A 27,244-nucleotide genomic window follows, 5' to 3' on the forward strand; every position below is an offset into this window, starting at 1 on the left:
GAAAGCTTGGTGGGCAGGTTTGTGAGGGTCACTAATTGCTCTGGATAAAGCACACTGGGTCTACTTGTGAAAAGGGCTGCTGAACCACAAAGTGTTCTCACCTGCTGTCATGTCATATTGTGGCTAAGTTGTAAACCACGGGGTGGTAGGTGGTGCTGTGCATATCAAGTCCTGTTGCTCCATTTCCTCATTCTGAGCGCGCGTGTGTTTCTGATGTACCTTGCTGCCCTGCACCAGGGATGCCCGTTGAAGCCAATAAAACACCAAGGATGGGTGATGAGCTGTAAAAACCTTTTGCAGATCTCGGCAGGAGAAGTGCTCCCATAATGTCTGTTAAATTCCACATGGTGTTGCCCTCCCGTGCCTCAGTTTCCCCTTCCGTTTGTCATTCTCCGGCTTCCAGCGCACCCCAAAGTCCACCTCCTTTTGGGGTATAAACCAGCGATTCAAACACTCTCAAACCCAGCCTTGCCCTTCCTCTCAGAGGCTCTGTTTTCATTTGCCAGTCAGTCGGCTCCCAGCCCTCTGCTCACTCCCTTCAGCCTCCCCCATTAGCAATGATTGCTGCGCCCTCATGTGAGGTGGCACCCACGCTGGCCCTGGGGGCCCTCAATAACTGGGCTATCTTCTTGCCAATCCATACTGTCCCGTTTCCCAGGACCTCTTTCTATGCTCCCAGCCCTATTTAGAGAGAGTGTCTCCCAGCTCTCCTCTCCCCAGCGTCACACTCTGTTTCGCACCCTCTTACTGAGCTGCAGGCCATGGTGGTTTTCCCTGTGGGCCTGGTCTTTGTCACCTGGCCCTTTGGGACATGGAGGGCCATGCACAACCCCTGGTATATGGCACAGGAGGCATGGGGGGCGGGCACAGAGCCCCTGCTATTGGTGGGGATGGGGGAGAGACAGCCGTGGTAAGGGGAAGAGAGGAATGTGGGACACAGAACCCCTGGCATCAGAGGAATGTGGGGACATGGGATACAAAGAGCCTCTTGTGTATTGGGGACATACCTGGCCCCTGGCATGGGAAGATGGGGGCGGGGGAGAGAACACAGTACTGGTGGTGGGGGGTTGCAGGGAGTCCCTGAAATATGGGGGATGAAAGGGGAATATCCAGGGATCTTGGTGGGGGGCGGGATCTAGGGATGCCAGGAGCCCCTAAAGTGGGCATTGTGCTTGGCTGACAAGCTACGAAGTGGGTAACACTCTTGTTGTTTATGTCACTGTAACCTTTAGGAGCCCAGTCATGGACCAGGTGGCCATTGTGCCAGGGGCTGTCTGTTATTTATTAGGTATATTATGGTAGTGCCTAGGAGCCCAGTCCTGGCCCAAGACCCCATCGTGGTAGGCATTGGACAGACATAACAGTCCCTGCCTCTTAGAGCTGCCAAGCTAAGTACAAGACGGGTGACAACAGGTGACTCCAGACAGAGACATGGCAGTTTAGGAAAACGTTGAGCCAATAAACGTTTTGTTTGGCATTAGCACTATGTAGCCCCACTCCTGGATCAGCATCATGCCCCTGGCACTAGGTGTTGTACCATCCTCTCACTCACTTTGCATTCAAACCTGCCTCAGATTTGTGTGTGACTATCCAATGTTACACAGAAAAGGATGTTTAATTGAAAGATTTTAAAAAGTAAAATCTAACATTTTTCCATGGCTGGTGCCCCCTTCTGGCTTGGCGTGGCAGTGGCTCTTCCTCGTTTCCCTCCTAGTGTCCAGCTGATCCGCTTAGCCTCAGATGCCTTCCACATTGCGGTGGGGTAGTCCTCTGGCAAGATCAGGGTTACCCAAAGTCCCAAATTAACTCTTCCATCACACCTGGGCTCTGTAGAGTACCAAGGAAGTCAGTGATCTGCCCTGTCTGGGCTCATGCCACCCTAAGTCCATCACTGGCATCCAAACGAGGCAGTCCTCTTGCCAGGTCTGCCTTTCTTCAGTTCCTAGCCCCTGCTAGCCCCTGTGTTCCTAGCCCCAGCTGCTGTCACCTGGATGGACAAAGTGACAGTGAGAATCTCTCACTGCTGGGCTGGCTTGTGGCACTGACTTGGCTAGAATGGACTAGGGCTTAACTTCTGCCTCTATTTGCTAACCTCAGGACTATCAGATGCTGTAGCCAGGTGACTAGTAAATTACTTGTTTTTGAAAAGGCTGTCTGTGTTGCTGCAAATACTGACTGGGAGCCTTGCACCCTGGAGGGACCCCAGGGTGGATTTGATTTAAATCATGATTTAAATCACTAGTCAGGAAGACTCGATTTAATCATGGATTTCTACATAAAAGTGCATTTTTGTTGGTTGTTACCAACCTCAAGATGCTGCATGTTCAAATATGTTCCTTTCATCATCTTCAATGCAGCTTCCTCCTGAGAAGGAACACTTCTCATGATGTTATTTCATTCGGGCAACTATGCCTTTGTTGCACTGTTTGCATTTTGTATGCATGCCTGTCTTACCCACAGGTAGAGAAACTTCATTAAAATATTCCCAAACTTGGGTCTCTCTTACGGCCTGCTGCCATTATAGGTTTTTCCTTCTAGTGAGAGAATGATATGGTAGATCTCAAATCAATGAAGGCTACACTCAGAAAGACCTCAAGACTTCTGGAATATGCTGCTCAAACAGTTTCACTTTTGTTTCTGCTGCCTGTCCCTCCCTTCTCACATTTATCTCCAGACTTCTTCTCCTTGTCCAGATCTATTCCCTCCCCCCAAAATCTTCTGTTCATTGAACTTTTTGAAACTTTGCACTTTTAGAGAGAGGTAAGGGATTGACTCTGTACACAAATTTGCAGAGGGACAATAAGGTTGAGGTCTGTTATTTCTCACCTCTAAATAAATAAATATATATTTAACATGCTTGTTAACAGCAAAAATTATTTTATCTCTGGAGACACAAATCCACAGTTTGAGAACTGAAAACTAAGCATCTCTGATGATATCTTATAGACTGAGCACTGAGTCCCATTGGGTCGATAGAAAGATTAACCTAAATAATCTATACAGAAGCCCCTGGAACCCCATAAGATTGGTTCCCTAATCCATGAACTATTGGAACTCATTTGCAAAACTTTTCTTAAACATTACATGAATATATTGTCTCATACTATAGAATTAGAATTTTTAATCCCTATTCCGTGATGAGATCTCTTTGATCTATAATGCATCTTAATTAAAACTATCTTTAGATAGGTTTTTTCCTCAAAAAGCATTTTAGCAAAACAATCCGATTTAGAACAAATAAATTCGATTTTTTTTTTATTTTATTTTAAAAAAAAAAACATTGATTTTTATCCACCCTGAGGGCCCAGTACCAGCCTCCCACAGGCTGGATTTGCTACAGGGAGCCATGAAGAGAGAGTGGGATTGCTGATGCCAAAGGCCCACTCATGGAGAACATGGGCCTGCCACCATGGAACTTTGTGAACCTGTGGGGTTTGGCCCTGTAAAAGGGTCACTCCCAAGGGATTAGTCACAGGCTGGGACATAGACCAGACCATGTGGATCTCTGACACATTTTCTTAGGCTATATAAACCCTGATATATCAGGCAGATGCCAATTTCTGCTTGCCTCAGGTGAGGAAGAAACACAACCCCTAGGCTCTCATCATCTTGTCTGGATCGTTGCAGTGTCCTCTTCTCTGGCCTTGACAAATGCAGTCTTGCCTTGCTCATGTGCATTCAGAATGCTGCTGCAAAGATAGTTCTCCAAGCCCGTCGCTTTGCCTGTGTCACCCCTCACTTTGCATCCCTACACTAGCTCCCCCTTCTCCATTGCATCACAGTTAAGCTGCTTGTCTTCCCTTCCACGGCTGGTCCCCACCCAATCTGTCCTGTCTCATTTGCTTTTGAGATGTCTGCCTATGGCCGCCGCTGCTCACTTGTGATGTTTTTAAACAGGCACTTTTGTGCTTTCTCCCAGGCTACCCCATTGTCCTTAAAATCCCTCCTCAAAATTCTCCGTTGTCGTGATGCTGACAAAAAGGTGTGCTGGGCTCACCACCCTGGCTCAGTGTACTCCCCCATCTGCTTGTCTTTCTGTCTTCACCTGTTGTCTCTTGTCTTATACTTAGATCATAAGGTCTCTGGGGCAGGGAGCGTCTTTTTGTTCTGTGTTTTTTTTTCAGCACCTAGTACAGTGGGGGCCTGGGCCATGATTCTGGCTTTTAGGTCCTACCACAATATAGACCTATCAGCAGGTTACCCCATAATTCTATCTCACAGGGTTTTTTTATTTAGATTTATATAAATGGCAAGTGGCATGACTTAAAAACCCATCGCACAGATCTCTGTGCAGCAGCAGAATTGAGCAGAACCCACTGCCAGTCTCCCAGATCCTTTTCTCTAAAGCTTGTGAGAGACAGGATCCCAGGCTAGATGTGATCCAGAGAGACAGGGAGTGGGCGGGATGCTGATCTAGATGGGCCCATGGGTCTGACCCAGGGTGACACAGAAGGGGCAGGAAACCAGGCTAGATGGGCCCATGGATCTGATCGAGTCTGTCTGTTCCAATATGCCTGCCCCCCCACAGCTGAAACTCAGCGGTCTTGTGCAGTTTATTCTTAAGATTTTTTTTGCCCCCCTATGGCAACCCTTTATCCCTAGGTGGTTACCAATGTCCAAAGAGATAAGACTTTGCTACAGGTTTCAAACCAAATGCGTAATTAGAAACATAATTGCCACCACAGATTGGACCCATGGGTCCATCTAGCCTGATATTCTGCTCCCCATCCCTGCCCCGCCCAGATCAGACCTCTGGGCCCATTTAGCTTGCTATCCTGCCCTTGCCATGCCGCCCTGGATTAGGCTCATGGGACCATCTAGTCTGATATCACACCTCCTCCCTTCCACCCTGGATCAAACCCATGGGCCAGTCTAACTTAGTATCCCTCCTGCCCTGGATCAGACACATGGGCCCATCTAGATCACCTGCCCCCATCCCTGCTGCCCCAGATCAAACCTGTGGGCCCATATAGGTTGGTATCCCGCTTCCTCAGATCAGACCTATGTGCCCATTTAGCCTGGTGTCCTGCCACCTCAGATCAGACGGACAGTCCATCTAGGTTTCTAGTCCTTCTCCAATAGTAGCCAGCACCAACTGCTTCAGAGGAAGGGGACAATTCTGGAATAACCTGCCCCTTTGGGCAAATTTCTTTCTAGCCCCCATCAGAGCTTGCACCCTCTTGCACGAGGGTTTATATCCCATGCAAAACTCTTGTCTCTTTGATATTTACCGCTACAACCATGGATCTTCTCATTATCCTCAGAAAAGTCCTGGCCTCCTTAGAATTTTGCTTAGCTCTTGGCCCCAAAGCAGTGAATTCCACAGGCTAACTGTTCATTGCTTCAAAATCTCTGCCTAAAGAAACACTGTATATCTAAAAGCACCCTCAGTCAAATCCCCCCCACATATATATTATGTACAGGGTATATGATAATACATATAATCGTGGGATGGAAGTAGATTGTATAATATATAACCTGAGCAATCAGAGCCTATATTTAGATATAATCTATCCCCAGACTGTGTGTATTTATATAACATATTGGAGTAGAGGATAGATTATATACATGTGGTATCTGACTGCTGAGATCCCATATGTAAATAACAGTATCTCCCCTATAGATTATATATGTTTAGAGAAAGCACTCCTACCCCTTCCCAGCCTTCATTTGATTGCTTTATGTCTGGTCAGTTTCACTCCCTTCCTTGACAGTCCCTTTCCCCTGCTGTTGTTTTTGTTGGGGTCTTTCCCAGAGCAGTAGGGAGGGGAGAGAAACTTGTTTATAAAGTGTACATTTTTAACAGTGAGAGTAATTAACCATTGGAACAGTTCAGCAGGGGTCGTGGTGGATTCCCCATCAATGACCATTTTAAAATCAAGGTTGGATAGCTTTTCTAAAAGGTCTGCTCTAGGAATTGTTTGGGAGAAGTTCTCTGGCCTGTGTTACGAAGGAGGTCAGACTAGATGATCACAATGATCTCTTCTGGAATCTATGAATATACATAGCACAGCTGGAAATCACATAACCTAGCAATCTGATTCCAGTTCCTCTGTGAAACCACTTCTGAAATTGACGAGTTCAAGTTGCTCATGGCAGCCAGCAGGAATAACAATAACCATAGCTAACCTCAGATAAAAACCCTTGATTAAGCTGACCTGTCACCTTCCCCAGAGCCCTTAATAAGAGAATGAGCCCTGCGTGCTGGAGCTGAGAACTTGACTTCTCTAGATTAGGGCTCTGATTTTGTCTCTGTGAAACAAACATTAGCCCCTAGAGATCGCAGGATGCCAATCGAGAACACAGCCATCCTTCTGTAGTGTGAGAAGAGTGCTATATGAGAATACAAGCATGTTAAAACAAATGCAGAGAAATCCACCACAGGGGAAAGGGAAGGGGTAACAATCTGTAAGTAGGCTTAGCAGAATTCAGTTTTTCTTCTTGTATAATTATGATGGATAATATCCATGTTTCTTTTAAAGCAGCTCTTTCGATTTTTATCAATTTAGATTTTCACAGTTGCAGGTAAAGTTATGGGGGGATGGAACAATAATTATTTAATGACCGCAGACACTGACATTCAAAAAGTTCAAGGTTTATAACTGTTCAAACACACATTGTCAGCATCACATGTCAAAAAAAACTCTCAAGCAGCATTTTTCTTACTTTGCCTAGATGTAAATATCAATTATTATCGAAGGAAATATTTTTGTCAGTTTGTGTGCGTACAGCGAAAGCAACATTTACAGATAAAAATCTAATTGCCGCAAACCTTGCTGTAAGTATCTCCATTGGGAACAAACATCTGATAATGGGCCCTGCAATCTAGCAAACGAAGGTCTAACACAATCCAGTGGCTGGAAGTGGAAGCCAGACACAGTCAGACTGGAAATCAGGTGTAAGTGGGGGGAATTCACTGTTGGAACAATTTACCAGTTGGTAAATTGATAGATTCTCCATCCCTGGCATTTTAAAATGAAGATTGGATGTTATGGTAGCATGGCCTAGTGAGTAGAGCACTGGGCTGGGATTCTGGAGACCTGAGTTACTGCCACTGGCTTGTTGGGTGACCCTGGGCAAGTCACTGTCTCCCACTGTGATTCGGTTTCCCCTTCTGTAAAATGCGGCTAGTGAGCCTGACTTCCTTTGTAAAGTGTTCTGAGATTTATGAGAGTGTGTGACTTAGGAGCTAGGGGTGATTATTGTATGCTCTTGTTCAAACATGAATGCTGTCTAGTGTCCTAGACAATCCAGAGAACGGGAACTGAACCCGGGAGTCCTGACTGCCAGCCGCCTGTTCTAACCACTAGCCCCCACTCCGCTCCCAGAGCCAGGGATAAAATCCGGGAGTCCTAATACCCATGTCTTTCTGGTCCAGGTACCCACTGAGGTCCTTTGCAAGGTAACCTTCAGCTAACCTTTCTTCCTCCCCCCCCAGGATTCAGGATATACTCCTGTGGGTGACGTACGAGACCCCCGGCCGCGCAGGATATGGTCCAAGCACAGAGACCTGTCGCTCCCTGTTCCCAAGTTCAAGGTAAGCAGGGCAGGGTTTGCCTGGTCTCAGCTCTCCCTGGAGCTTCCCAGCTCCCTAGCATGACAGCAAGCTCCCCTCTGCCGCTCCCTGAGCCAGCCCCAGGGACCCTCTCAGTGAGCTGCTAATCCTTCAGCTAGGCCATTCCCATCTGGATGTGTGCTGGGATCTAGCCAACTTCCAGAGCCTTTGGCCACTGGGGGCTGCTGTGTAGTGAAGGGGGTAGGTGGGATTCTCCCCACATGGGCCTGCGTTGGAGCCAGTGCCCGCTAGAGGGGAAAGGCCCTGTGTCCCATTCCCTACCCCGGAGCCAGCCAGTCCCCAACACTGGAGCCGGATGGGAACCAGCGTCTCCTAGAGGGGAAAAGGCCCTGTGTCCCATTCCCCACCACTTGAGCCAGCCAGTCAGTCCCTCTGCCCTGGTGCTGGATCACAGCTGGTGCCCCCTAGGTGGGAAGGGGTCCATTCCCCCTGCCAGGAGGCCGATGGGGGTCAGTGTGTGGGTGCTGATCTTTCCCCTCTCCCCGGTGGCAGCTGGACGAGTTCTACATTGGGCAGATCCCGCTGAAGGAGGTGACCTTCGCCCGGCTGAATGACAACATCAAGGAGCCCTTCCTGGCCGAGATGTGCAAGAAGTATGGGGAGATCGAGGAGATCGAGATTCTCTACAACCCCAAGAACCGCAAGCACCTGGGCCTGGCCAAGGTGCTTTTCACCAGCACCCGTGGAGCCAAGGAGACTGTCAAGAACCTGCATAACACCTCGGTCATGGGCAACATCATCCACGCCCAGCTGGACATCAAAGGTACCAACCTCACCTTGGAGCCCTTCCCTCCCCTCTCCTTGGGCCCCATGCTCCCCATTGTGCTTCATTCCTTTCCCTGTGGGTCAGTTCCCCAGCTGGTGCAAATCACTGTCGCTCCTTAAAAGCCAATGGGAATGAAGACAGTGTAGCAGTGTTGGGAGCTCAGTAGGGGGTGCTCTTCCCTCGGTGCCCCAGCTGGGGATCTAGGCCCTTAACTGGCAACAGGATGCCAACAACTTTCTAAGGAACGTGGCTGAAACCTCTCCGGTCAAAGACCCACCACGTGGCAGGGGTGGCTGCGCTCGCAGAAGGGGTGAGGGGCAGGGGACCCTTAGGCTCTGTTCGGAATGCAGGAGTGCATCTGGTTCCTGCATTCAGAGCCTGCATCTGGTCTGACCTCCTGGATAACCCAGGCCCTAGGATTCCTGCCTCCAGCCCACAGCTCCTGTCAGCTAGAGCAGATCTTGTCACCATCCAGTCACCTGGGAAGCGTCCTCCGCAGGAGGTGTCTTGTATTTTAAATACCTCCCCATTGGGGTCAGAGAGTGCTTCTCGTCTCCGACCCCTGGCATCTCCCCATTGGGGCTGGTTTTTTCTGCTGGGATCCTGTGGTAGCTGGCTCCTCTTTGTGTGATAACAGAGGGAAATCCCAAATCGGACCCTTGCACCCGTTGCGTATCATCGTTTCAGTCCAGAAGGGACCAACGGATTATCTAGTCTGGCCTCCTGTATGACCCAGGCTGGTGGTTTGTGCCCGTACACCCCTATACGGAGCCCAGAGACTTTAGACTGAAGCAGCTCAGTCTTCAGGAAACTAAACTGTGCCCCAGGGATTGATCAAGGGGGCAGCCGTAGGGGCAGCCGAGATCAGACGGCCAGCAGGGTGACCCAGCTTAAGCCTCAGCTTCCTTCTGGGGGAAGCTGCTGGGACAAAGAATGGCCGGTTGCCGCCGCCTTTCACTCATCCTTGTGCCATCCCCATTCCATAAAGGACCCCAGATGTGCCAGGACTCTGTATCTGGCTGGCTTCCTGTTCCCCTAAGAGTCCCACTCTGTCTTTCCACCTCCCGGATATGCTGCGATCGCCGCTTAGCTGAGCCGTTCTGTCCGCAAACTGGAAAAATGGGGTGGGCGCCATTTAGTGGTATTTGGTGTCGCTGTTGCGCTCTGCCCCAGGAGCGGCTGCATCGTGAATCACCGACTAGAATTACCAAGCCTGACCTTTTCTCTCAGCTGTGCTCTCTCCCTGCCCCTACAGGACAGCAGCGGATGAAGTACTATGAGCTGATCGTCAACGGCTCCTACACCCCTCAGACTGTTCCCACCGGGGGCAAATCTCTGAGCGAGAAATTCCCAGCGCCTGTGACCCAGGCTGAGACGGTACAGGAGGCTGGCGGGGTGGGCTGGGAGCCAGGCTCTTACTCCACGTCTCAGATTCAGGCATCGATGGCCATGTTTAGGATTGGGAATAAGTAGCCTGACTTGTCAGAGCTACAAACTGTTCTCCAGCTGCCCAAGAGGTGGCTGCATCTCAGCTCCAGGCAAGCCATCCCTGTGCAGCGTTGTGTGTAGCCATTATCCTGCTGCACCGCCCCAGAGCTGGCTGCATCTCACTGCCAGGTGAGCCATCCCCATGTGGCGCTGCTGTGCAGCTGTCCTTCAGGTGCTCCTGCCCAGGGGTGCCTGCATCTGAGTGCCTGGCGAGCCACCCCTGTGCAGTGCTGTGTGTGGCTGTTCCCCAGCTGCCCTGCCCCAGAGGTGGCTGCATCTCAGAACCAGGCGAGCCATCCCCATGCGGTGTCGCTGTGTGGCGGTTCCCAGCTGCCCCGCCCCAGAAGTGGCTGCATCTCAGAGCCGGGCGAGCCATCCCCATGCGGTGTCGCTGTGTGGCGGTTCCCAGCTGCCCTGCCCCAGAGGTGGCTGCATCTCAGAGCCGGGCGAGCCATCCCCATGCGGTGTCGCTGTGTGGCGGTTCCCAGCTGCCCCGCCCCAGAGGTGGCTGCATCTCAGAGCCGGGCGAGCCACCCCATGCGGTGTCGCTGTGTGGCGGTTCCCAGCTGCCCTGCCCCAGAGGTGGCTGCATCTCAGAGCCGGGCGAGCCATCCCCATGCGGTGTCGCTGTGTGGCGGTTCCCAGCTGCCCTGCCCCAGAGGTGGCTGCATCTCAGAGCCGGGCGAGCCATTCCCATGCGGTGTCGCTGTGTGGCGGTTCCCAGCTGCCCCGCCCCAGAGGTGGCTGCATCTCAGAGCTGGGCGAGCCATCCCCATGCGGTGTCGCTGTGTGGCGGTTCCCAGCTGCCCCGCCCCAGAGGTGGCTGCATCTCAGAGCCGGGCGAGCCATCCCCATGCGGTGTCGCTGTGTGGCGGTTCCCAGCTGCCCCGCCCCAGAGGTGGCTGCATCTCAGAGCCGGGCGAGCCATTCCCATGCGGTGTCGCTGTGTGGCGGTTCCTAGCTGCCCTGCCCCAGAGGTGGCTGCATCTCAGAGCCGGGCGAGCCATCTCCATGCGGTGTCGCTGTGTGGCGGTTCCCAGCTGCCCTGCCCCAGAGGTGACTGCATCTCAGAGCTGGGCGAGCCATCCCCATGCGGTGTCGCTGTGTGGCGGTTCCCAGCTGCCCCGCCCCAGAGGTGGCTGCATCTCAGAGCTGGGCGAGCCATCCCCATGCGGTGTCGCTGTGTGGCGGTTCCTAGCTGCCCTGCCCCAGAGGTGGCTGCATCTCAGAGCCGGGCGAGCCATCCCCATGCGGTGTCGCTGTGTGGCGGTTCCCAGCTGCCCTGCCCCAGAGGTGGCTGCATCTCAGAGCTGGGCGAGCCATCCCCATGCGGTGTCGCTGTATGGCGGTTCCTAGCTTCCCCGCCCCAGATGTCTTTAAACTTCTTTTCCTTCCTCCTGTAGTCAGAGTCCCGACGGCGCCAGTCCACCGACTCCTCCTACTCAGCCAGCACTGTGGGTTCGACGCCCGGCAATGGGACCCCTTGCTCTCAGGACACCCCATATTCCAGTGCTCGCCAGGACACCCCCTCGTTCTATGGTCAGTTTACCCCCCAGTCGTCCCAGGGGACCCCGCACACCCCCCGAGGAGGAACGCCGTATTCCCAAGACTCGGCCTACTCCAGCAGGTACCTGCTCTGCACTCTCTGCTGGACCTAACGCTCAGCTTCCCTGCGCCATTAGCGTTCACTCCAGGCAGCTGGGCTGGAGCTGAGCCTGGATGGGAGACTGAGAGGGTGCTGCAGGGAGTGGGGCAGGGGCTCAGTGGTGGGTGCTTTCCCTGGCAGTCAGTTCCAGGCCCCAATGCCCCAGTGTGGCACTAGGGGGCACTGTGCTGCAGGGAGCGGGGCAGGGGCTCAGTAGGGGCTGCTCTCCCCTGGCAGTCAGTGCTGGCCCCTGTGTGGCACTAGGGGGTGCTGTGTTGCAGGGAAGGGAGTCAGCAGGGTGCGCTCTCCCCTGGCAGTCAGTGCGGTGCTAGGGGGCGTTGTGCTACGGGGCAGGGCCTCAGTAGGGGCCGCTCTCCTTTGGCAGTCAGGGCTGGCCGCAGTATCTCAGTGCTGGATGAGCCGGCCTTGTGCGGCGTTGTGTGTGGCTGTGATCCAGCTGCCCCGACCCGCTCGGTGTGAGCGGCGGTGGGTCTAACAGCTGTTCCTGCGGTGCCCGGATTTCACTGCCTGTGTCTTTCCTCCTCCATCTCCTAGGCAAGGCACGCCCAGCTACTCCAGCTATCACCCGGAGCCGACCTCCTACAAGTCCCGCAGGCACGAGAACAGCTACCCGGAGTCGTATTCCCGCCGGCACTACTCTGCCTCCTCCTCCTCCTCCTCCTCTTCATCCTCCACAGCTGCCGCCACCGCCTCCTCCTCGCACTACCGCCCCAATGACCCCCACTACTCGCCCTACAACCAGCAGTACGAGGGGGCAGGCGGGCGCTACCAGCGCCGCCACTCCTCCGAGGGACGCTCCTCCTCCCACCACTCCTCCTCTTCCTCCGCTCACCGCTCCCACCAAAGAGAGGACTCCACTTATCAGTCCCGGCACCGGGAGCGCCCCCAGCGGGACGATCCCACCCCTGCTTCTTCTTCCTCTTCCTCCTCCTCCTCCTCTTCTTCCTCTTCCTCCTCCTCCTCCTCCTCTTCTTCCTCTTCCTCCTCCGCTTCCACCACGGCAGCTTCTTACCCCGTGGCTCCAGCCACGCCGGATGGGACCCTCTTCCAGAACAGCCACAGCTTCGGCCAGCAAGGGGAGTCCTTCGCAGCCCCTAGTGCCATCTACCCTCCCTACCCGGCCCCCCTGGAGCCCTTCCCGCTACCCCCGGAGCCACACCCCTGCGATCAGGATTACCGGCTGCTGCCCACGGCTGAGACCTTTGCTGCCAACTCCCTGCCCCCCACGGAATTTCTGGCTCAGGAAAGCAAGGAAGAGCCCAGCCCTGCGGCTGCCAGCGCTGAAGATCAGGCCCAGTCGCCGGCCCCCCAGGCCTCGCCGGCCCGTTTGGGCTCCCCGGCACCAGAGACTACCAATGAGAGCGTCCCATTTGCCCACCACAGCAGCCTGGATTCGCGCATTGAGATGCTGCTGAAGGAACAGAGGTCCAAGTTCTCCTTCCTCAATTCAGACACTGAGGAAGACGAGGAGGAAGGGGGCAAGGCGGGGGCAAAGGGGGCAGAACCGCATGGGCCCTGCACCCCGCCCCCACCCCTGCCTGTCAGCTTTGAGGATGTGGTACCAGCTCCGGATGCCGGGGTAGAGTCGCCTAAGGCCAACGGGCAGGACAGGGTGAGATGCTGCTCCTGGGGTCTGGGAGGGGGTGGGGTCTAGTGAATTAGAGGGCGGGGGAAGGGGGGCGCTGGGAGTCAGGACTCCTGGGTTCTATCAGCAGTTGTGGGAGGGGAGTGGGATCTAGTGGGTTAGAGCAGGGGGGCTGGGAGCCAGGACTTGTGGGGATGATGTGGGTTTGGAGAGGGAGGAGAGGGGTGGGATTGGAGGGTGGGGTTGGGGTGGGAGTGCTGCGGGAGGGGGCGGCGGGTGTCCGGGTAGGACAGGGCCTGTTGCTGGAATGGGGGGGTGTGTCATAACCCCGCCTCCTTCCCCAGGCCTCCCAGCAGTCATCCGGCGAGGACATGGAGATCTCGGAGGAGGAGGCGGAGGAGGAACCCACGGGGTCGGCGCCGGCCGATCCACACTTCCCGGTGCTGCCTGCGGGCCTCGGCCACCTCCCGCTGGGTGTCTCGGCCTTCGCCCACCCGCCGGAGCCGCCCCCTACCTACCCACTGCAGCCCCTCATGTCAGTCTCCCTGCCCCACCTGACGGGCGAGGCCGACTACCCCCAGGCCCCACCACCCCACCATCTGCAGGCGCCGGGCCTCCCGGACTACGGGGCGCAGGCAGGCACGGCGGGCACAGGACCTGGGGCGGCTGCTCCCCCCCACATCTATGACTTCGTTAACTCCCTGGAGCTGATGAACCGGCTGGGCAACCAGTGGGGCGGGATGCCCATGTCCTTCCAGATGCAGACCCAGATGCTGAGCCGGCTGCACCAGCTGCGCCAGGGCAAGGGGCAGTTCGAAGAGCCCTTCCCCTACCATCAGGAGGCAGCGTTCGCCAGCCACCCACTCTATGGGCACTACCTGCTGGACCAGGACAGCCGCCACTTCCCGAGAGACCAGCTTTTCCTGCAGCAGCCGGCCAGCACCGAGGAGCCACCGCCCGGCTCGGAGCAGCCCCCGCCTCCGCCGCCCCCGTCACAACCGCAGCGACTGCTGGACTACCGGGCAGCGACGTGGGGCTACCAGGAGGAGGTGCCCTGCGACCCACATGCCTCCACTGTGGACAGCGTCCTGGCCACCCTGACGCAGGAGATGAAGAGCATCATGCAGCGTGACCTCAACCGCAAGATGGTGGAGAATGTGGCCTTCAGCACCTTCGACAAGTGGTGGGAGCGCAAGGAGCAGAAAGCCAAGGTGAGAGCCGGGAGCCCCCCACTATTGGAGCTGTGGGGCCTCCCCGGCCTCCAGCCCCTTGTGAGTTGGAGCAGTGGGCACCCCCAACCTCCAGCCCTGGTATCTCTCCCCCTCTCCACCAACCCCCTGGAAATCAGAGCATTGAGCGCCCCCCCCGCACCCTACCGCCAGCCTACTGGGTGGTGCAGGAGTATGCCTCTCCAACCCCGCAGCCATGAGCCCCTCCAGCCCTCTTATCTCCCTCCCGCTTCCCCATTTCCAGATGCTGTGGGTGTGCCCCCACCCCTCACTGTGTCAAGCCACTGGCTGGCACTGTTCCTGACTCAGGCCTTGTCGAAAACGGGGGTGGGTTCCATTTTCAGAGTGGGGGCTGGAAGTCAGGATGTGCCTGGATTCTATTCCACCCTTGGGAGGGCAGTGGGTCTGGTGGGTTTGAATGGGGCTGGGCCTGGGAGTGAGGCCTCCTGGGTTCAATTCCCAGCTCTGGGAGGGGAGTGGGGTCTAGTGGGTTAGAGCAGGGGGGCTGGGTTCAGTGTGCACTTCTGCACCCCGTGCCGTTCCCAAGGCAGAACTCAGCCCCACCGGCATGGGGCCTTGTCACGGGGCTCTTGGCAGAGTTATAATAGGGTGTCCTGGCTTCAGCCCTTCCAAAACGCAGCCAAGCAACAGGCCAAGGAGGAGGAGAAGGAGAAAACCAAACTCAAAGATCCGGCCCTGCTGTCCTTGGTCGACTGGGCCAAGAGCGGCGGCACCGTCAGCCTCGAGGGCTTCAGCTTCGGAACCGGCCTCCGTGGGGCACTCAGGCTCCCGTCCTTCAAGGTAAATGTACCTCAGCTGCCTGGGAATGGACATGGGGCCTTTCCCCTTTGGGGGACGCTGGCTCTCATCTGGTCCCAGGGCGTGGGACTGGCTGGCTGATGGGGGAGCGGGGAATGGACATGGGGCCTTTCCCCTTTGGGGGATGCTGGCTCTCATCTGGTCCCAGGGCGTGGGACTGGCTGGCTGATGGGGGGGCGGGGGAGGGATGGATGGACATGGGGCCTTTCCCCTCTAGGGGGCGCCTGCTCTTAGCCTGTCAACTCCCCAAGCTGCTCCTGTCCCTGGCAGCCACTGTGCTCTTTGCAGGTGAAAAGGAAAGAGCCTTCTGAGATCTCGGAGAGCAGTGAAGAGACGCGACCCCGGCCTTCCACTCCCGCAGAGGAGGAGGAGGAGGATGGTGAGCAGTCTCTTGTGAGCGGTGTCAGTGGGATTGGGAGTTCTATCTCCGGCCCTGGGAGGGGGGTGGCAGTTTAGTGGGTGAGAACGGGGAGCCTCGATTCTCTCCCTACCTTTGGGACGGCAGTGGGGTCTTGTGGGTTAGAGCGGGGGTGCTTTGAGCCAGGACAGCTGGGCTCTATCCCCAGCACTGGGAGGGGAGCTGGTTCTAGTGGGTTAAAATAGTGGGGGCTGGGAGCCAGGACTCCTGGATTCTGTCCCTGGCCCTGGGAGGAGAGTGGGTCTGGTGGGTTAGAGTAGTTGGCTTGGAGCCAGGACTCCTGGGATCTCTCCCCAGCTCTGGGAGGGCAGTGGGCTCTAGTGGATTGGAGAAGGGCGGGGGGGGCGGGGGTGGGCTGGCTGGCTGGCAGCCAGCTAGGACTCCTGGGTTCATCTCCCTGTAAATGTTCCCTGCCCTTGCCCCTCACAGATAAGGAGGCTGCTCAAGGACCAAAGGGATCCAAGCGGGATGAAGAGTGGATCAAGGGGCCGGGCAAGCGCCGGAAGCTCTTCTGCCTGGACAGCGAAGGGGAAGAGACCTCTGAAGAGTCATCCTCGGAGAAGGTGAGAGCAGCCGCCACTTCTAGCCCATCTCCAGCAGTCTGTTCCCCGGCACAGGTGGAGACCCCCTTCTCTGCATGTAATCCCTTCCCCGTCTGTCTGCCTCAGTTTCCCCTCCCCATTTGAAGACTCCATCTCCCAGGTAAGTTGAGGGTGGTTTGCCTGGGGGTCAGGGAGCCCCCAAAGGTAAAAGATTCTCCCAGCCTTTCCAGAACCCCAAGAGCTCTCTCCATGTGCCCTATTTTATCCTTTCAAGGAGGAGGAAGACGACGAGCCGGATGAAGAGGAGGAGGAGGAGGAAGAGCAGCGGCGGGAGGAGGAGGAGGAGGATGCAGCACACAGCGACAAGGAAGAGGAATCAGATGGTAAAAGAACTGGGATGTTTCCCATTGTTGGCACTAGGGGGCGCTGCGCTGCAGGGGGCGCTCAACCCTGGCAGTCAGTGCTGCCCCCAGTGCCCAGCGTTAACAGCACATAAAGATCCGTCTTTCAGGTGAGGCAGAGACCAGGCCTCTGACGTTCAATGGTGATCAAAAGTCCTGGATCCTCTTCAGCAAGAGTCAGAGCACGAACCCCGGTGTGCTGGCCAGATCCGCTTACTGCGCTCTGGCTCCCTCCGTCCCCCTGTGCATCCAGCCCAACGCAGAACTCTCCATCGCTTCCCCCCGAAAGATTGAATGTTTGTGTGGGGCTGTTACCCAGCTGCCCCACAGCACTGGGCGAGCCGCCCCCATGTGGTAGCACTGTTCCTCAGCTGCCGCGCATCCCTGTGCAGAGTCACTGTGCGGCTGTTCCCAGCTGCCCCGTCCCAGAGGTGGCTGCATCGTGGCACCGGGAGAGCCATCCCTGTGCAGTCACTGGTCGGCTATTCCCAGCTGCCCCGCCCCAGAGGTGGCTGCATTGCGGCACGGGGAGAGCCATCCCTGTGCAGAGTCACTGTGCGGCTGTTCCCAGCTGCCCCACCCCAGAGGTGGCTGCATTGCGGCACGGGGAGAGCCATCCCTGTGCAGTCACTGTGCGGCTGTTCCCAGCTGCCCCGCCCCAGAGGTGGCTGCATTGCGGCACGGGGAGAGCCATCCCAGTGCAGAGTCACTGTGCGGCTGTTCCCAGCTGCTCCGCCCCAGAGGTGGCTGCATCGCGGCAATAGATCGCTATACAGTGGAGACTGAGCTGCCCTTTGCTTTGCCTAGAAGCAGCAGAGAGCGAGGACTCCTCTATATACTCCCTTTACGAGGAATCAGACGAAGACAGCGACAGCGCTTCGGACTCTGAGAGCAGCTCGTCCTCCTCCTCCTCCTCCTCGGACGAAGCGGAGAACACCATGGACGAGTCCACCATGGACAGCTGCCCCGTGGAGCCAGCAGGGAAGGAGAGCAAAGCTGCGTCCTTGGCAGGCACGGAACTGGAGAAGGTCAAAGAGGCCACGCTAGGTACGTAGCCAATTACATCCATCCCCTCAGGAAGGGCAGGATCGTTCCCAACTGTCTGCTTCCCGGCAGAGATGGAGAGACCCCATCCGGGCCCATCTCACCTGCCCCCACCCAGGGCAGGGTTTTCCCCGACCCTGGTAGAGATGGAGACTCCCCATTTGGGCCCATCTCGCCCGTGCCCACCCGGGGCCGGGTCGTCCCCAGCCATCTGCTCCCTGGTAGAGATGGAGATGCCCCATCTAGCAGGAGCGGAGGGTGAGAGTACGTTGTTGGCGATCAGGGATATCGTGCCATGTGTCGGGGCCCACGGACGGCAGGATGGGGGCCATGCCGGGAAGGGGTTGAGCTGACATAGGCTCTTCCGGCTGAGGCCGGTGGTGGGAGGCACTGAAGTGGGGTGCAGGACGGGCCAGGCCAGGAGGCAGTGAGGGGCCCTGGGTTCCATCTCGGTGTGTGGTTGGGGTGCTCTCTAACCCCCTGTGATCTCCCTCCTCGCAGAGCCCGCAGCGGAGCAGAAAGCCGCCCCCCCCGGAGGAGCGTGAGGCTGAGCTGACTCCCCGCCCCTCCTCGCCCATCCCCCTCCTGCCACCCCCCAAGAAGCGCCGGAAAACAGTCTCCTTCTCAGCCCCTGGCGAGGAGGAGGTGGCCAAGGCGGGGGCAGAGAAGGTGGCCGAAGCAGCCCCGTCCTCACTTCCCCTTCCTCCCCCGCCCCCTGCCGAGGAGCTAGCGCCTCCCCCAGTAGTGCCTGTGGAACCCGCCTCGCCAATGCCCCAAGTGCCCTTAGCGCAGGACACCCCCCGCCCTGCCACGCCGCCCCCTGCCCCCAAGCCTCCCTTCAGTGGGGGGCGTAAGCGGGAGCCCCCCAAAGCCAGCCAAAGAACCATCAGCAACCTGCCGGCCGACCATGCCTCGCTGGTGAAGTGCTGGGCCGAGGAGCCACCTGCCGGCAGCGGACGCCGTCGCTCCCGTTCCCGCTCCTCGGAGCCCCCACGGCCCCTGGCCAGCGGGGAGGCTGAGCGGCTGCGGCTTCGGGAGCAGCTGGGCGCCTCGTCCCTCCTGGAGCTGGCCAACCAGCCCGAGGCGGGCGGCGTGGACCTGGCCGTGCTGGCAGACATCGCCCTGAAGATGCCCATTGGCTGCGCCAAAGAGGAGGCTGAGGATTCAGAGGGCACGGAGACGTCCGATGAGGCGGAGGAGCAGTCGCCCCCCCGCGCCCTGCCTGCACCCCGAGACAACAGCATCCTCCTGGAGCACAACTACGCCATGGCTGTGAGAGCGGCGCCGCCAGCTCCCCGGAGAGCAGCCAAGGCCGAGGAGGAGGCCCCGGGCCCAGCTGAGCTGCTGCGGGTGGATCTCTTCGGAGGGCACGTCGGGGAGGTGCTGGAGGCCCCGGAGGAGGTGGTGGCGGAGGCCAGCGAGGCCAAGGCTGAGCCCGAGGTGGGCGCCCTCCTGGCACTGGCTGGGGAGGAGCGGGCCAGGAGGAAGCGACACCGAGACAAAGAGGAGGCACCGGACTCCCCGGCCTCGGAGCCCTGCCTCTCGGAGAGCGAAGAAGAAGAGGAGGAGAGCGAGGACGCTGACGCTGGCGAGACGCGCCGGAGGACGCTGCGCTCTCACTCGCACAAGCCCTGGCCTCAGCCCCTTCCCTCCTTTGAGACCCGCAGCGAGTTCGAGCAGATGACCATCCTCTACGACATCTGGAACTCGGGACTGGACGTGGAGGACATGCACTACCTGAAACTCACCTACGAGCGCCTGCTGCAGGAGGACAACAGCACCGACTGGCTCAACGACACCCACTGGGTGCACCACACCAATATCCTTACTGTGGAGCCTCTGGGGGGGCGCTGGCTCCCATCCCATCCCAGGTGGGGTGGAGGGGGGCTGGCAATGGGACACGGGACCTTTCCTCTCTAGGGGGTGCTGGCTCCCATCCCATTCAGCACGGGGCTGGAGGTGGGGAAGGTGACGAGGAGCGGGGGGGGGTTCCCCTCTAGGGGGAGCTGGCTCCAATCTGGCTCCAGGGTGAGGGACCTGCCGGCTCAGGGATTGAGAAATGGGACATGGGACCTTTCCCCTCTGGGGGCGCTGGCTCCCATAAGGCCCCAGAGGTTTAGCAGTCAGCTGAATGCCTGGTGTCCTAGAGAACATGAGATTGTGGGGTCTGTACCCTGTGGCCTGAGCGGTTGGCATCCCTGTCTGCCCCTGTTGGCACAGCCTGATGTTGCCAGCCCGAGAGAGGCTGAACGGCCCATGGATCCTGTCCCGTGGAGGGGATGAGGAGTCTGGGCATGTTGGTCTCTCCCAGCCGGCCTTTTCTTTAACCTCTGCCCCCACTCACCAACATTGCCAACCCCAAGCGGAAGCGGAAGTCATCGGACCTGCGGGAGCACCAGACTGGCTGTGCCCGCAGCGAAGGCTACTACCCCATCAGCAAAAAGGAGAAGGACAAATATCTCGACGTGTGTCCTGTGACGGCACAGGAGCTGGAGGTGATGGACACCCAGGTATCAGGAGCGTCCCCGGCAGCCTGAGCCCCTGGCAGAGATGGAGACGCCCTGGGGGGCCCATCTCCACTTGGGGCAGGATTGTCCCTGACTGCTTGTTCCCCTGGCAGAAATGGAGATGCCCCAGTCGGGCCCATCTCGCCTCTCCCCACCCAGGGCAGGTCATCCCCACCAGCTTGTTCCCCTGGCGGAGATGGAGACACCCCAGCTGGGCCAGTCTCACCGGGGGACGGGATTGTCACCTGGCAGAGGTGGAGATACCCCAGCCGGGCCCATCTCGCCTGTCCCCACCCAGGGCTGAATCATCCCCGGTCGCCTGTTCGCCTTGCAGACTTGGAGAGTGGGTGGGGGCATCGGTGATGTGATCCCTTTTTGCGGGGACAGATGCTCTAACCCCCTCTCCCGCCGTCTCCCAGGGCACCAACCGCATCCTGTCGGAGCGGAGGTCGGAGCAGCGGCGCCTGCTCAGCGCCATCGGCTCCTCCGCCATCCTGGACAGCGACTTGCTGAAGCTCAATCAGCTCAAGGTACGTGCTCAGCGCTGCGGATCCTCGGTGGGGCATGTGGGCAGGACCGGCTTCCCTGGCTACAGAAGGGCAGAGGATGTCTTGGGAGGCACTGACCCCAATGCACTAGGGGGCCCCGTGCTGCAGGGAGTGGGGTGGAGGGCTCAGCAGGGGGCGCTCTCCCCTGGCGGTCAGTCCTGGCCCCCTTGCCCACTGTGGCTCTGGGGGTGCTGTGCAGCAGGGTGTGGGGCAGCAGTTCGGTGCAGGGACATGACCGCCCCTAAGACCAGTGTGTCCCAGTCACACCAGTACTGTAACCCTCCTGTCCCCCCTCACTCCAGTTCCGTAAGAAGAAGCTGCGGTTTGGCCGGAGCCGTATCCATGAGTGGGGCCTGTTCGCCATGGAGCCGATCGCTGCCGATGAGATGGTGATTGAGTATGTGGGGCAGAACATCCGGCAGGTGAGTCCAGGGGTGTGGCAGTGGCACTGCCCTATCGGTGCCAGGCTCTGTGTGTGTGGGGGGGGTGAAATTGACATGGGTCTGTCCCCCAGTTGCCCTACCCCACAGGTGGCTGCATCTCAGCACCGGGTGAGCCATCCGTGTGCAGTGCGGCTCTTCTCCAGCTGCCCCTCCCCAGAGTTGGCTGCCACTCGGTGCCAGGCGAGCCGTCGGTGTGCAGCTGTTCCTGCAGGGCTCAGTGGCAGGCTGCGGGCAGTGCATGGCCCAGGCTCTCGGTGTCTTCACCGCTATCCCCCTGCCTGCAGGTGGTGGCCGACATGCGGGAGAAGCGCTACGTGCAGGAGGGCATCGGCAGCAGCTACCTGTTCCGCGTCGACCACGACACCATCATCGATGCCACCAAGTGCGGCAACCTGGCCCGCTTCATCAACCACTGCTGCACGGTGAGGGGACGGGGCTGCTGGCTTCTCATCCGGGCCGGGGGGGGCACCCGTGGGCTCAGGGAGTGGGGACAGGGCTGCTGGCTTCTCATGCTGGGGGAGCATCCGTGGGCTCAAGGAAGGGGGACAGAGCTGCAGGCTTCATTCCCTGAGGCGGGTGCCTGTGGGTTCAAGAGGGGGGACAGAGCTGCTGGGCTTCTTTCCCTGAATGGGGGCACCCGTGGACTCAGGGAGGGGGGACCAGACTGCTGGCTTCTCACCCTGCGGGGGTGCCTGTGGGCTCAGGGAGGGGCCTCAGTGCCTGTCGAGTCGGTGTGAGGGCATCTGTGCTCCAGGTTGTTCCTCATCCCCTCCCTCTCCACCCAGGCCCGGATCTGGTGGCTTCATGAGAGTCTGTACGCAGCGCCCTGGGTAGGGGTCGGAGCCGCTGGGCCGGGCTCCCTCTGTTCCTGGATTAGGTCATCCACCCATCCAGGCTCTGTCTGCTTCCACCCGTCCCTCCCTCCCAGCTCTCTGTCCGCCTGTCCTTCTCTGTCCGCCCCTCTGTCCCCTCGCTCGTCTCCAGGCTTGGTCTGTCAGTCTGGGCCACCCTGCTTATATGGCGCCGCTTTACAGCTGGAGAAGCCCAGGCCCGGAGAGATGCAGCGACTCTGCGTTCACACAGGGAGTCAGTGGCAGAGCGGGATTGATCCCCAATCTCCTGGGTCCCTGCCCTCCGTAGCCTGTGTACCGATGAGAGCAGGGCTCAAGGGTGCTGGGGTGGGCTCTCCATATCCCCTCGGGAGGGCCCTCCCAGCTGGGGCGGGTGTGGATAACGTGGCTGTAGCTCACCCCACTCCCTGTATCCCTCAGCCCAACTGCTACGCCAAAGTGATCACCATAGAGGCTCAGAAGAAGATCGTCATCTATTCCAAGCAGCCCATCAGCGTCAACGAGGAGATCACCTACGACTACAAGTTCCCCATCGAGGAGAACAAGATTCCCTGCCTGTGCGGCACCGAGAACTGCCGCGGCACCCTGAACTGAGAGCCGTATTTATTGTGTTCCCTGCCCCATCCTCCGGCGCCTTATGAGCTCCACGTGGCTTGGTAATGGGGCCCGCGGCCAGTCGGTTCTCTGCCGGGATCCACCCTCCCCCTGGGGAAGCCAGGTCCCGATTCAGGTTGCCTTTAGTGATCCCTGTCCACGCTGCAGATTGGCTCCCGAGCCAATGTTGACAGCGTTTTGGCAGGAGCTGAGTTGGAAGCAGCTTTTCCCAGGCAAGACTCGTTCCTTCCCCGCCCACGACTCCCAACATGCAGATCTGCTTAGGACCAGGGGCGCTTGACCCAAATCCCCAGGATGCTTTGGGGGCAGCAGAGCAGAGTGTGTGCTGAGAGCAGAGCTGCCCTCTTTCCAACGCAGTTGGGAGTTTTGCGTTGCATTTATATTCCCTGCCCCCGAAGAGGAATTCGGGTCCTTGCCTGCAGGACCCCTCCCTTCTCCCCTGTCCTCCTGCTTGATGGACACCTGTCGCCACCCAGTTGTCAGGGGAAGGGAGCCGAGCATGGTGGGAAATGCCGTGGTCTTGCCATGGTCAGTACGCAAGCAGCTGAAAGCGCCAGCTGTGTATCTAATCATCCAAGGGGTCAGAGTCCAAAGCATTAGAGCCTGAAGCAGACTCTTCCTGTCCCCCCATCTGTTTGTCCCTGCTGCTCTTCCCACCCAGTCCCCCACCCGCACCGGGTAGCTCCCGAGCGCCCTCTACAGAGGGGGAGGATCTGTTTAGCATGGTCGGGTTTTTACTGTTCTGTTCCCCCTCTCATCAATTTTATAACAGGTGCCACTCCTGATTCACTCCACAATGATCACAGCCTTCACCCTTTGATTGCAGTGCCTCGCAAAGTCCCGCAACCCTTTAGCATTAATGTCCTGATATTTCTTTCCCCTCTAAAAGGGGAGAAATTTTTCCCTCTGGACAAAACAAAACAATACCCAGTCCCCTCTCAAATATAACAGAACCAATCAGATCACTTCATCTCCGTATCCTGCTGCCAATCAGTGTGTGCCCCTCCCCCCCGACATATTAAAAAAAAACAAAAACACAAATAGATAATAATAAAGGGGCTGGATTCTCCTCTCGCTCACCCCAGTGTCGCTCGGGCAGAGCGTATCTCCAGCGTAAGCCGAGACCAGAATCAAGACCCCCTGTTAATTTTTCTTTAGGAGAAGAAAGTTGTGTATATATTCCAGATGGACTGGCTGTTTCTTGTAGAAACACACAAAAGTTATTGGTATGTAAATATTCTTTTTATTATTTTTTTCCCCTCTTCCTACTAAAAAAGAAAAAAATGGTTGTAAATAACAGCTCTCTTTTTCCCCTCGCCCCAATTTAATTTCCTTCGAGGGAAAGTTTGCTTTATTATCCCTGGGGTGAAAGCAGAAAGCCCTTTATGGATGGGCACTGGAGAAAATATAGTTTGTTTGAGTTGCTTTTTTTATGGGAGTCGGTTCTGAAAGACGGGAAAACAGGAAATCTGGCTCCATATCCACAAGCCAATCTTGCCCCAACTTTTGTGGTGTCGTTCGCGCGTCTCAACCCGACGCTGGTTGGGATTATGGCTCTGTTTTCAAAAGATGAATGCTTCCCCCCGGTAGATTTTGTGAAGGTGGCTGGACTGTCCAGGGTCCAATCTATGAGATGTTGATTTGCCTTCAACTCTGTTTTGATGGGATTTTGTTTGGGAAAGCAGTTAAATTCCTGTCCCTGTTTCTGAGCTTTGGGCTGTTCTGTCCTAAAGCGTAAATCACCAAATCTTGTTTGTTGTTGCATCTGCCTTTTCGAGGTTTGGATTATCCATACCTACAGTTCCTTCCCCAGATTCTCTTCTCGTTAAGTTTTGCGTTCACCTTTCCAAGGTTCAGATTATCCATGTATCCATCCGCAAATTCTCTTCTCTCATCCACAGGGCCGATCTAGATGCCAATACATTTGCCCTTCCTATACGGGACTCCAAGGTGTAAAGCCAGAGCTGAGATCGACAGCCAAATTGTAACCCTTAGCACTGTTCTCCTTTGCCAGCCAAGTATCCACTTTTCCAAACTGGCTAGTGATTTTTGGGGTGGCTAGCTCGAGATCCCACACAAATATCTGGCTTCCAGGGGGAAGATAGTCAGCATTTCCTGAAAGTCAGGCCCCTTTCAGGTGTCAGTGTGGGCACCCCTGAAATAGCAGTGTCTGAAGAATCAAGGCTGTTCTTTCCTCAAGTCTGCTTCAAAAGCTTTTTGTCTTGAGCGCAAATCTTTCTCCTGATGGCAGTCCGAAGGCCTCAACATCTCATGAGATCGAACCGCCGAACCTTGGCTGTTGGAAACCTTCCTGGCTTTGACTGGAAACTGCTTTGTCTCTACCATCACATCGCCATGCTGGGAAAACACACTGGTCTTTCTGGCAGCAGCTGTCCCTGTCCCTTGGAGAGTTTTTAGCAAATGAAATTGAACTGGGTAACGGTTCATCTGAGATGGGCAGTGGGAGAATCTTGAGGTAAATCCAGAGTGACTCCACTGAGTTCTGCAGGGCTATGGCCAAATTCTGATCCCAGTCACACCAGTCTGAACCTGGAGAGTCTCCATTAAAGTTACTCCAGATTTCCTCTGGTGTAACAAATTTTTGTTGGAATCAGTGGAATTGATTGCAGATTCACACTGGCATCAGCAGATTCACTCTGGATTTACTCCTGGAGCAGAATCTGCCCCTTCCTGTAGAGTGACATTTGTGACACATTTATTTCTCCCTGAATCATAACTGAGCGTGTGTCTTGTCCAAACTCCACCCTGTGCACAATGAAGACGTCTAAACCTGCCGTTCCCCCCGCAACTCGCTAGATAGAAATACACCAGCCATGGGTTATAGACTCGAACCTCTAAACCCACTGAAACTGGCAGTTTCCTCTGTGTATTTTTTAATTCAACTTTAATACAGTACCTAACTTTTCCTCCCAATGAGATCATCTTGGAATCAATTTTCCCTCTTGGGCGCGGAGGAGAAGAGAAGGCCTGTTTTTAAAACCTTACACTCATGTGTCCCCTTTTCCGAGCGGGCTCTAAGCCAGAAAGCAATCTCTGTAGGGCCGTGATACGCGGCATTTAACATGTGCCTAACAACTCAGAACTCCCCCAATTTGAAGCTGGTTTACTGATTTTTAAACCCACCAGCTCCTTGTTTGATTTTTTTAACCGTTTCTGTCTGCAATGGTTTGTAACTTGCCTCATTTTCTCAACACTGATTTTAATCTCTGGGCTCACTTCTAGCTTTTGGTGTCGGAGTTAATGTTTTTGCCAATCCGGCTCCACACGTGTGTGGGGAAAATGGGGACCTCCTGTCAGCTCAGAAAGCAAGATTTCAGGCCCTTGCTCTGGAATATGTATATTCGTCAAAGCTTTTAGGCTAGTCTCTCAAACTTTTCAAAGCTACCGTGGTCACTAAGAGACCCACAGGATTTAGAGACAGGTCCAGATTCTCGATGGTATGTAGACGTCTAACTCTGTTGACTTCAGTGTGTGTGTGGGCCACAGCACCTGTGTCTCGTTGGATCTCAGCGAGCCCTGCATCTTTCCAAAGAAGAGATTGAGCTTCAGTGATAAATGGGAGTCGGGTTTCTAAATTGCCCTGGTTGGAAAGGCGCAGACCCGCCGACGAGGATAGGCTTTTGAAAAATCACAGCTTCACCTTTTGCTCATCCCGGAGGGAGAAAATCAATTTCAAACCCCATCTACTGTGGGGAATATCTGTCCTGGTAGCTGCCCCGACCGGCATGAATCGCCCTGCCATCTGACCCCAGCAGCTGATGTATTTCGTTTTTCTTTTTTCTTTTTTTGTCAACACCTCTTGATTTAACTCCAAAGCCACGAACTCTTCCCTCTTAACTCCCCAGACATTCCCCATGAATGGAAAGCGATGCCAGACCATCTGACGGACTTCGATTTAAGAGTCAACCAGACCTGTGTCTTGTCTGCATCGCAACCTGTCAAAGTCCTCGTCCGTTTCTACTGGAACTCAGCCAACCTTGCATTCAGCAATCACGTTAAGTAGGTCTCTGAAACAGGTATCTGTCGTCTTGAGATTTCCTCCCTTCTGCCTTTGAGGGTTTGGATCTCTTGGGTATGGGGTGCTTTGGGATCTCTCTTCTCCCGTCCCAGCTGAACCGTCGCTTTCTTGGAAATAACCCCCAAAGAAGGAATCTTCCTCCAGGTCAGGACACAGAGAATATCCAGAACTAGACATGGATGCAAAGCAGTTTCCAATGATCTCTGTCCAGCATTAGCTTCTGAGCCGAGAGAAACCAGATCAGAAACTCAGATGGGAGAAAAGATCACCCCATACATCTGTATTAGACAAAACCCACTCAGAACCGACTCCCAGAGCTCTAGGGTAGGTCAAAAAACACCCCCCCAAAAAGTCCCCCCCCCCCTTTCTCTGTGTGTGTTGTCAAAGATCTCTCCAGCGGGGGGAGCTGAACGACCGTGTTCGGCTCAGAGTGAAGAAAACACAAGACACGTTCCCCTGCTCCTTCTTCACCACAATGTGAGCGATTTCCCTCCGCGCGCTCTCTTTAATTTGCTGTCCTCGGTTCCCTACTGTACATATGTTAATAAGTTGTGGATTCAATACTTGGTGCCCGAGAGCACATTTTTATAAATGTCATTAAACTTTTATTGTTTAAAAAAAAAAAAAATACAGGCACCCAATTGGGGCTTATTTATATTTTTTCTGATCCTGGTTGTGCATCTTACGTTTTCGTGTGTGTGTGTGTC

The 27,244-nt window shown here is 56.2% G+C and overlaps 1 protein-coding gene across 1 annotated transcript in view; it reads left to right on the plus strand.

Moving 5' to 3' along the window:
* SETD1A (SET domain containing 1A, histone lysine methyltransferase) overlaps positions 1-27,165 on the plus strand; it is a 38,860-nt gene extending 11,695 nt beyond the window's left edge. The window contains 18 exon segments of the mRNA XM_037898897.2: positions 7,439-7,537; positions 8,069-8,339; positions 9,598-9,719; positions 11,234-11,457; positions 12,031-13,108; positions 13,426-14,292; positions 14,935-15,111; positions 15,418-15,508; positions 15,977-16,110; positions 16,364-16,472; positions 17,298-17,537; positions 18,036-18,061; positions 18,063-19,353; positions 19,875-20,044; positions 20,461-20,571; positions 20,892-21,011; positions 21,317-21,454; positions 22,304-27,165. Of these exon segments, the coding sequence (XP_037754825.1) occupies positions 7,439-7,537; positions 8,069-8,339; positions 9,598-9,719; positions 11,234-11,457; positions 12,031-13,108; positions 13,426-14,292; positions 14,935-15,111; positions 15,418-15,508; positions 15,977-16,110; positions 16,364-16,472; positions 17,298-17,537; positions 18,036-18,061; positions 18,063-19,353; positions 19,875-20,044; positions 20,461-20,571; positions 20,892-21,011; positions 21,317-21,454; positions 22,304-22,477 (5,442 nt within the window). The 3' untranslated portion in view covers positions 22,478-27,165.
* The last annotated feature ends 79 nt before the right edge of the window (positions 27,166-27,244 follow it).

The sequence above is a fragment of the Chelonia mydas genome, chromosome 6 (assembly GCF_015237465.2).
Source record: "Chelonia mydas isolate rCheMyd1 chromosome 6, rCheMyd1.pri.v2, whole genome shotgun sequence".
NCBI classification, from domain to species: domain Eukaryota; kingdom Metazoa; phylum Chordata; order Testudines; family Cheloniidae; genus Chelonia; species Chelonia mydas.